Source organism: Emiliania huxleyi (genome assembly GCF_000372725.1).
Source record: "Emiliania huxleyi CCMP1516 unplaced genomic scaffold EMIHUscaffold_1112, whole genome shotgun sequence".
Classification (NCBI taxonomy): domain Eukaryota; phylum Haptophyta; order Isochrysidales; family Noelaerhabdaceae; genus Emiliania; species Emiliania huxleyi.
Window position 1 is genome coordinate 1 of NW_005201719.1, and position 9,671 is coordinate 9,671.

General features: G+C 64.3%; 3 protein-coding genes across 3 annotated transcripts; 2 read left to right on the plus strand and 1 right to left on the minus strand.

Moving 5' to 3' along the window:
- Positions 1–1,148: 1,148 nt before the first annotated feature.
- On the minus strand, positions 1,149–1,526 carry EMIHUDRAFT_372941 (hypothetical protein; the record flags this gene model as incomplete). Its single annotated transcript, XM_005791523.1, has 1 exon — positions 1,149–1,526. A coding segment is annotated over one exon (378 nt), but the record flags the coding sequence as incomplete, so codon positions are not given.
- Positions 1,527–5,186: 3,660 nt separating this feature from the next.
- On the plus strand, positions 5,187–7,068 carry EMIHUDRAFT_251483 (hypothetical protein; the record flags this gene model as incomplete). The annotated part of the gene is made up of 7 exons (XM_005791524.1): positions 5,187–5,707; positions 5,857–5,893; positions 5,994–6,039; positions 6,217–6,327; positions 6,362–6,423; positions 6,686–6,759; positions 6,936–7,068. The coding sequence occupies 7 exons, from the start codon at positions 5,187–5,189 to the stop codon at positions 7,066–7,068; spliced, it is 984 nt and encodes a 327-aa protein (XP_005791581.1).
- A 78-nt stretch (positions 7,069–7,146) lies between these two features.
- EMIHUDRAFT_251484 (hypothetical protein) lies at positions 7,147–8,726 on the plus strand (the record flags this gene model as incomplete). Its single annotated transcript, XM_005791525.1, has 6 exons — positions 7,147–7,179; positions 7,483–7,658; positions 8,037–8,096; positions 8,236–8,341; positions 8,528–8,575; positions 8,649–8,726. The coding sequence occupies 6 exons, from the start codon at positions 7,147–7,149 to the stop codon at positions 8,724–8,726; spliced, it is 501 nt and encodes a 166-aa protein (XP_005791582.1).
- Positions 8,727–9,671: the final 945 nt, after the last annotated feature.

A 9,671-nucleotide genomic window follows, 5' to 3' on the forward strand; every position in this document is an offset into this window, starting at 1 on the left:
GCCGCCGCCTCGCCATAGAGGGCGGGGAGTGGCGCGGCGCCGGGAACGCCGGGCCGCCCGCTTGGCCGGGCCGGCCGTTGGCCCAGACCCACCGTCCTGTCTCGAGTCGTGATCCGTCTCGCCGTACGTCTGTGGTCGCGCGTGGTGGGGGCGCGTTTGTAATGGCCCCTCATCAGAATAACAACGACAAAATATGTAGTTGTAGAAAAAATACAGATTCTCGGAGCTTTGTGGTCCTTGGACGTTGGAGCTTGGCGTTGGCCTGCTTGTGCGTGAGCGGTGAGGAGACACGCAGGTCGCAGCAGGACTGCCGGACAGCGCTCGGGCCGGAGCTGTGCTGACTTCTGCCACTGCCTTCTGGAGAGCGAGGTCGGCACACGGCACAAGCCACAACCAGAGAACCACAAAGACCACAGGTGAGTAATCAACAACAAGGCACATCCACAAGCAACACCTTCAATAGTGAGCAGAGCGAGACACACATCACAAGTTTGAAGTTCATTCACAAACAGCACTCGAGGTTGTCACGCGAGCCACGGGGACGGCGGCCGTCACCTCGCGGCGGCGGCGCGCTTGATGGCGGCCACGAGCGTCAGCGAGAGGGTCGTGTGCGGGCCGACACGCATCCACGACGCGACCACGCCCTTGAAGAGGCCCTGGACGCCCTCCGCCGCGACGATGCGCCACGCGCAGTGGAGAGGGCCACGGTACAGCCTCGGCGCGCCGTCGACGCCCGTCGGCTGCGAGTAGAGGCGCGCGCGCACGACGTCCGTCGGCGAGATGACGAGGACGAGCAGGAAGGAGGCCAGCATCGCGCAGCCAGCGTCGGTGCGAGAGCCGCGCGGCAGGCGCGCTGCGGCAGCCGCCTCTTGCAGCCGCGAGTTGGCGGCGAGCTGCACTGCAGTCCCGGCGACCGAGCGCGCCACGTTGACCGACGTTCCTCTCCAGAAGCCCCGCACGCCTTCGCGGGAGGCAATCTCGGCCACGAGGGCCGAGACGCTGCGCGACGGCGCAGCCGCGGCCGGGCTGGCCGCCACCGCTCCTCCTCCTCCTCCTCCTCCGCCACCGCCGGCGCCGGAAACGAAACTGCGGCCCTCGAGCTGCAGCAGGATCTTGAGCCGGTCCAGTGGGTTGCAGACGACGGCGGCGACGCCGCCAGACGTGCCGCCGGCGAGCAGCCGCTCTCTCCATGAGGCGCGGCGGGAGCCGCCGGTCTGGGCCTGCAGCAGCGGCTCAAAGAGGCCGATGCGGAAGGAGTTCTTCGACGCCTCGCGCACCATGGCGAAGCGAAGGCCGCGCTGCACGCCCGTGAAGCCCTCCTCCACCCACGTCTTGCGGATGCAGTCCACTGCGCCGCGGTACTGCTTCTGTGACGCGTCCTGCAGCGCGGCGTCGAGCGAGAGCCGTGTACGAGCGACGTCGGCGGGATTCGTGGCGAGGCACGCGACTGCCGGGCCGGCGGCGGAGGCGAAGAAGCTCACGAAGAGCGAAGAGCGGTGCCCTTCGTCAGCAGGGTTGAAGGACATGTCGAGCGATTTCCAGCAGGATTCGACCTTTTTACGGGGTAAGGAATGGTCCACCCCGGCGATTTAGTTATTCTTCTGGGGCAACCTGGAGGGATATGAGTTGACCTACAGTATTCCACGTCCTAACCTAATTAGTTAATTCATTAATTAATTACGTATTGTATTCCGCGCTGGGTATTCGTAAGTATTCCAGGAAGGCAGGGCGCGAGGCGGAGCTGTCTCGAAGCAGCGTACCACCACCCACGCTGTAGATGGACAGAGAACTGCAAATTCCCTTCCCCCCTCGGAGGGGGCCGGAGGAGGCGTACCCCGAGGACCCGCTCTTTCCCCTTCCCCCCTCGGAGGGGGCCGGGCTGAGGGAGGGTGTAGAGGATGTAGAGTGTAGAGCGCTGTAGAGCTGTAGAGATGTAGAGCGCTCTGGAGTGCTGTAGAGCTGTAGAGCTCTACATCTGGCGCGTGACGAACTGCCTCCGTTGTAGAGCGATGTAGAGCGCGATTTTGTTGTAGAGTTTGTTGTAGAGGCTCTACAGCAAAACCGCGGGGAGGCAGTGACTCAAAGAGGTCGAGCCGCGCTAATGGGGTGTCTCCGAGCTTACTGGAGCTCTGATGGACGGCCCTGACTATCCCTGACACACAGAGAGTCACTCTGATGGCACACAACACCCTATAACTGCGTCATGACCAGCCTGCCATGCGTCGCCGGTGCCGCATTCGTCGCAGTGCTTCTTTAGCAGGCGGTGGACTGTCGGCTGCGAGGACGGTCGCATTTGCGCGAGGCGAGGCGAGCATTGCTGCGCGTTGCATGCGCCATGCCTCGCGCCAGCGCGTGCGGGAGCTCCTGGCTGAGCGTTGAGTCCAGGCGAGTTGCGCTGGCCACTATCGCTACGCCGAGCCGAGCTGACGCGCCGAGGCGCCGGCCAGTCGCAGCCGTGAGGCATGCCACAGCAGCAGAGGCACCTGCCACCCATTGGGCGGGCAGACAGAAGGCCAGGGCAGCACTGGCGAGTGCAACGCGCCTCATGTCGGAGACCGACCGTGCCTCGTTCGCCGCTTTTGATGTAGAGTTTGTTGTAGAGATTTCACGTTGTAGAGCGCCTCTACATCGCTCTACAACGGAGGCAGTTCGTCACGCGGTGGATGTAGAGCTCTACAGCTCTACAGCGCTCTACAGCGCTCCAGAGCGCTCTACATCTCTACAGCTCTACAGCGCTCTACACTCTACATCCTCTACACCCTCCCTCAGGGGCCGGGCGAGGCGTAACCCGAGGGCCCTCGCCCGCTAGGAATAGTCTTCCCTGACCCCGCCCGCCTGCCCGCCTGGCCTGCCCGCCTGGCTGATAAGATCTTTTCACCTTGACTTGGTGGAGTACAGGCGCGAGGGGCGTGTGGTTGAGACTGAACTGGCTCGCCTGCCAACCTCGAAGGGGCTGCCGTCCACGCGTCGCTGCTCAGGCCGGGGGAGGGGGGGAGACCTCCTGTTCCTCGCGGAACGGGAGTAGGCCCCTCCTTGCCCGGTCAGGAAGCAGGGCGGTGGTCGTGCCATCGTCGCTTCGAACTCGAAACCACCGACACACGCCGCATTCGTCGCCGGCGCGCGACAGGCTCCCGTCGGCCGGACTGCCCTCGACGAGTGGGTGTCGCCAACCAAAGCGACACGCACTCGAGGGTAGTGCCGACGGGACGCGGCTCGAGGGCGACTCTCGCGAAGGCACGGCTGGCAACCGTGGCGTGGGGCTCGCGTTCGACAAGACCGGGATCGCTCTACCGGCAAACCTCTCGCTGACATGCGCGCCCCGTCGAGCTGACGGCGGGCGCGCTGAGGTCGCACGCCAAGCCCAGTTATATGCCAATGGCATGCGATCAAGAATCGGCTCACGCGCCTCTACTTGCATACGCTCACCCATAGAATTGTCACCGCCAGTGAGTGCGAGATAAGGCTAGCTGCTGGCGGCTAGCCCCTGAGGAGGGCGTCCATAGACACCTCACTAGACCCCACACACGGTCTCGTCCGTGCCTCGCCGGCCGGCGAGATTGCTAGAGGTGGAGCAAGCTGCTCTAGCCTCGCATGTTACTCCTCTCGTCTGTTGTGATGTTGTGCCCTTGTTTGTTTCTCTTGGCACCTTGGAGTGCTGGGGGGGGCGACAGGAAGAATGTGGCCCCGAGTTATGTGTACGCTAACTCAGGGTGTGTGGCAGCCAGCTGGCTGTGTGTCTTGTGAGCTTGTTTGTGTCTGTGTGTCGCTCGTGCGTGTCGTCATCACATCTGTCTCGCGTCCACGCACCCATACCGCGTTGGTGTCCAGTCCGAGCCTGGCTGTTCTTCACCTTTCTACCTACCTACCTACCCCGGCCAAAAGGGTGGGGGAGTATGGTCCTGGCCGCCGGAGGCGGCCCGCTCGACGGGTGGGGGGTATGGTCAATAGCTGGAGCCGCCGTACCGCCCACGTTACAACAGTACACGCCGCGCTCGCACCGGCCGCGCCCGCGCCTGCGCCCGCGCCTGCGCCGGCACGCAAGGCCCTGGCGGCCTTTGCGAACACGCTCTGAGGGGTGAGCACGATTGCCGGCGGGTCACCTCGCGCAGACTGCATCGCGCGAACCCGTGCCGCACTGCCGTCGTTGGAAAGAACCCGCTCACCAATCTGGACGCATTCGGCCGGGCGATCGTGTAGCCCGAACTCTTTGCCGTTACTTCGTGTCAACCGGCCGCGGGCCGCGGCACGCATGGGTGGGACGTGCACTTATCTGTCAGTTTTGCTGCGCGCGCCCACAACTCACGACGCATGCGGGTACGTGACGTCTGGTCGTCTGCTCTAGCGTCTGCTAGCAGTTCCGTATCGAGGCGACGGTGACGGTGTCCGACCCAGGTTGGGGTTTTCATATAATGCGGCTCTACTCGTATCTACTAATAAAATACCGGGGAAGGCCTGCGCAGCCTCTAACGATAATAAGAACATACTTACCCCCATATTGCATATATATATCTAGTTGAGAAAGTAGAAGAAGAAGAAAATTCTCATCACCGCTTTGTGTTTGGTAGGAATACTTAGAAGAAATCCGCGCACACCTCTCTTGACACGCGCTCTCTCGGACACTCGTACGTTCAAGGCAGCCTTGCCTTGTTGAGCTCCTTCCTGCCGCTGTTGATTGATTGAGCGCTACTCGAGTACCTTGAAGCAAGCAGCCGAATTCGCAGTGGGCTGAAGAGGCTGCATGCCTGGAAGAAGAAAAAACGGGAGAGATAGTGCCTGTTAGGTTAGGTTAGGTAGGAAGGTGAAGAACAGCCAGGCTCGGACTGGACACCAACGCGGTATGGGTGGACGCGGGACAGATGTGAGATGATGACGACACGCACGAGCGACACACAGACACAAACAGGCTCACAAGACACACAGCCAGCTGGCTGCCACACACCCTCTGAGTTGGCGTACACACAACTCAGCTCTCAGGGCCACGTCCTTCGTCCTCCCTGTCGCCCCCCCCAGTACACATGGCGCCAAGAGGGCACAAACAAAGAGCACAACAACACAACAGACGACAGGGAGTAACGTGCGAGGCTAGAGCAGACCGCTCCGCACCTCTAGCAATCTCGCCGGCCGCAAGGCACGGTGCCGATTCGTGGAAGAAGAAATCTGTTCGCCGAGATCACAGTCGGGACACAATGCTTGATTCGCACTGTTGCTCTGGGAAAGCTCGCGCGCCAGCGCGCTGGGCAGTCACCCATCGGCGGCTTTTCGCAGGGCTCGCATTCGAGCTCGACGGGCACGGTTGCATCAGCAACTACAACAAGAGCATCGAATACTATCCCGGTGAGAGGCGTGCTATCTTCGGTGTTGTCGATGGGTTCGCGCCGGCCGTCGCGACGTTCGCCACCGATTTTGAGATCGAGTACCGGAAGACGTACAAAATCCTGCGCAATCTCCTCTCCCATGACGTCTATGTTCTGCGGCAGTGCGGCACGCCCGCCGAGCTGCAAGATCTGCCGGCGTATGCAGTTGGCGCGACTGTGTTTGAGGTGCCGGTGTCGAGCTGGTCGACGGGCGGGACGATTGCCGTCTCGTACCTCGAGGAGCTCGGCCTCGGACCTCAGGCGGCCATCGTTGATCCGACGTGGGTGACCTCGCCGTGCGTGCAGAAGCTCGTCGGCTGCGGCGTCACCGCTTCGTGGGACCAGGCGGGAGGGTAGTCTGGCGGAGACACATCCCACCGACGGCACGGCAGCACCTCCCCCGTCCCCAAGACCCAATCCCGTGCCCAGATCGCACACATAGCCTCGGGAGAGAGTCAAGCACACACACACGGCGACGCCGGGACGGGGCGGCCACACACAGAGGCCAGCAAGCCGGAGTGCTCCGCTCGCATAGCGGAGTTAGTTCCCATGAGCTCCGATGGAGCGACGAGGAGTCGTGGGCCAGCGTGAGGCTCGGGCTTTAGGTCACGGTCCACACTCCCGCCCTGCGTACCTCAGGCGACCACCTCTGGGCACAGCTGGTCGGAGCAGGTTGCCAGGAACGGTCCTCCGCCGCCGAGCCGGATGCCCCCTCTCCAGCCTTCTTGTGTTTCCCGCTGCTCACAGGTGGCGAGGAGCGGCTCACAGCTCAACCTCATCGACCGATTCGGCAGCGGGCTGTAGCAGCAGCAGCAGCAGGAGGAGGAGCAGTGCTTAGTGATCGGTGAGTATTCATGACTAGGCACCGGGTCGACGGGCACCGCCGTCGACGTCACATTCGACGCGTCTTCCGACCAGTCGATGCTAGGCCGCGCCGAGACGGATGCAGAGAGGCAACACACCGGAGCTCACAGTCCAGACCCGGTCTCGACCCGTGTCTGCCTCAGGCCGCGCCGAGTGGGTCAAGTTCGCCGCCGCCTTCTTCAACAAGGAGGCGGAGGCGAACCTCGTCTTCAAGCGCACCGCCGCGCGCTTCGACGCCGTCGCCGCCGCCGTCGCCGCGGCGCGCGCTCGAGGCGAGCCATCGCCGCGCGTCGGCCACACACCTCTCGGCCACACCTCTCGGCCACACCTCTCGGCCACACCTCTCGACCACATCTCTCGGCCACATCTCTCGGCCTCATGCCTCGGCCCTGGCTCGGCCCTGTCTCTCGGCCGCAGGCGCACTCTCGCCGCGCGTCGGCTTCGTCACTCACGCGCCCGCGACGGAGTCGGCGACGGCGGAGTGGTGCTACCCACTAGATGCTGCCGAGCAGCTGCCGAGCACGGACCAACGTATCAACACGTACTCAAGGCACGTCATCTAGCGGCGTCGCAGTCGTAAGCGTGACGTAGTATCCGTCGCCCAGCGTACTCTCCCACCCACCTCGCACGCCTCAGCTCACTGCACACAAGCTCGCCGCTCACAGCTCACTGTTCACAGCTTCACTGCACACCATGCTCTCCCGTGTCCCTCTCCAGGCGCATCTCGGCGTCGGCCTACCTGATCGAGGCGATAGCAAAGGCGGGCGGCACGCCGCTCGACGCGTCCTCGTGCCCGGACGATGACCCGCACGACTTCAAGTACCTGTGCTCCGACGCGCGCTCGCGATGAAGAGCGCGCACTCCCGCCCCGCCCGGGCCCGGCTCGCGTGACGCCTCTGGGAGAGCCACAACGCCGTAGGCGGGCGCGATGGAGGCGGTGCTGCGCACGCTCGACGTCGTGGTGGGGAGGAGTAGCCTGGACACTTCCTCGACACAGATCGGACCCCGACACCCTCCTACCCCCTCCTGCCCTCTCCTGCCCCCTCCTGCCCCCTCCTGCCCACGACCAGGAGAGGGGAGGAGGGCCCAGCCCTCACGGGGGGCTACGGCCAGCGGGGTGGGGCGGGTCGTGCCCTCGCTCTACTGTACCCCACGACTACAACACCACGAGACCGCTCCACAACGCCTCGACTACACCTTAAAGGTACACCACGACCGCCCCGCCCCCCACCTTCCCTCCCCCGTCATGCCCCCCCTGCCCTAGGTGGACGAGTCGTTTCCGGACGGCGGCGACTACGCGGGCTACAGTGTCGCCAGCTTCCGGCGGCGCTTCCGGCTGTCCGACGGCGTGGCCTACCCCTTCCTCGAGAACAGGCGCCTCTACCGCACCGACCGCCGCCTCTCCGTCGCCGACGGGACGCAGGGCTCCGACTGTTCCGAGTGTGGGCGAGACATGTCCAGGACATGTCCCTGACAGGTCCACGACACGTCCCACACAGGTACTGACTTCTACGAGTCGGCAACGCCGCACGCAGACGCCTTTCTCGCCGACCTCGCCGCCGTCCTCGTCCCCTCGGCCCTCCCGGACCACGCTCGCCGCTACTTGCGCAACTTGGCGACGGGCGAGCGCCCTCTCGAGCTCAACGCCTCCGACTGCACCGACCCCTTCTTCAGCATATGCCCCGGCGAGACCGCGCCGCCCGCGCCGCCGACCGCCGCGAACGCTTGCAGCGCCGACGGGTACTGCCGCATCGGCGCGCCGTCGGCGCCGCCAGCACCCTCGCCTCCCTCGCCTCCGAGCGACGGCAACGGCGCCAGGCCCCTCGCGATCGCGCTGGCGCTGCTCGCCGTTGGGCTGGCGGCGCTGCTGGCGCTGCTGTGGAGACGCCGGCGCGGCACGCGCAGATGCTCTGGCTGGGAGACACTGGGAGATCGGGACTCTTCACGCCACTGGGCTGCACCTTCCCTGAAGCGTCTCCCTGGCCTCTCCCCGAACCTTCCGGGAACCTTCCGGCAGGCGCGGCATCTCCACCCGTGCGGGCAAGGCCCCCTCCCAAGGGCTGCAGCTCGCCGAGCACTCCGGCGGGGCGGCTGCGCCTCGGCTGGCCTCCCGCGGCATCCGCGTCGCGCCTCGAGGGGCGTTGCCGCAGCGAGAGGCGCGCGCGGCAACGCCACGCACTGAGCAGTGCGGGCACACCCACCCCACCCACCCACCCATCCTCTTATACCGACGGCCCCACACCAGCGTGCAGAGAGAGCGCATGTAGAGACGTCTCTCCTCACGCTATGCCGCGCCTTGCGCCTCCTAGGAGTACGTCACGCCGGCTGGGCTGGCGCTCGGCACCTCGGCGCCGCAGGTGGTTGACGGGGGCGGCGGCGGCGGCGGAGGGGGGGGCGGGGGAAGCGGACAGGGGGGGGGCTCGCTGCTAGGGATTTCACACTGAGGGGAAACAGAGTGAGGACTTTTCCCTTATCGCATGGAGTTTACTTGGAGCACTTGGAGTGTGAGAGTGAGTATTCTTTTGGGTTGTTCGACCGCCGCATACCGTCCTACAGCGGCGGGACTATCGAGCTACGCCAGGGAAGACCTCAGGGCGTTGAAGTGCAGCTGTGCTGCTCGTGCTGTTGTTCGAATCGTTCGCGGGTTCGGCGGGTTCGGGAAGGGGGTGGGGGGTCCGCGAGATCCTCTGGAAGGCGGCGAACGTACTATAGAACAAGCTGGCACGGGCCCAATACCTCGCGATGAGGTGACTTGGACCACCAAGAATTGGCTGGGGCTGCAGAACCAGAAGCAGCGTACAGTATCTCAGTCGTTCTTCACACGGCAATCGCAGAGCAGATTGTGAATGAGCTTGCCTGTGGCGGGGGCGGGCGAGTGCACGGAGCTAAGTGCCTCGTCGCCCTCGCGGGAGTCGCTTAGCTAGGCGGCTCCCGTTGTGTACCTGTGTTAGTGCCAGTGCGCGCCAGTCACGTGGGCCCAGTGTCGTGCGAGGGAGTTTTGTTGTAAAAATGTTTGTATTCAAACTCTCTCTTCGAACACTTGTACCTCCACGGATGATGCTGGCGCTGGGGTCCCCTTCGGGTGCATCGTGACAGCTGACGACGGGATTCCGTGTGTCGTGCGAGGGAGCTTTAAAGAAAGAAAGAAAACAGACAGCCCAAGGGAGGGACGGCACGCCGCCACCACACAGGGATTTTAAGAAGAGGGGTGTGGTGCGCTATCCGTCGCCCACCCTTGGGCGTCTGCCTCTTCCTATCTCTCTTCGCAGTCCCTCGCCGATTCTCGCTGCAACCTTCATGCCACTCGCGAGGGAGCTTGGGCATTTTTTCTTTTTTTGGGCACGAGTCCTGTCCCGTCGGCTTGGGCGCACAAACACATGAGACAGGCGGCCGACCAGCAGATCGGGGAGGCGGCGGACACGACGGCTGGCGGCGGCGGCGGCGGCGGCGGCG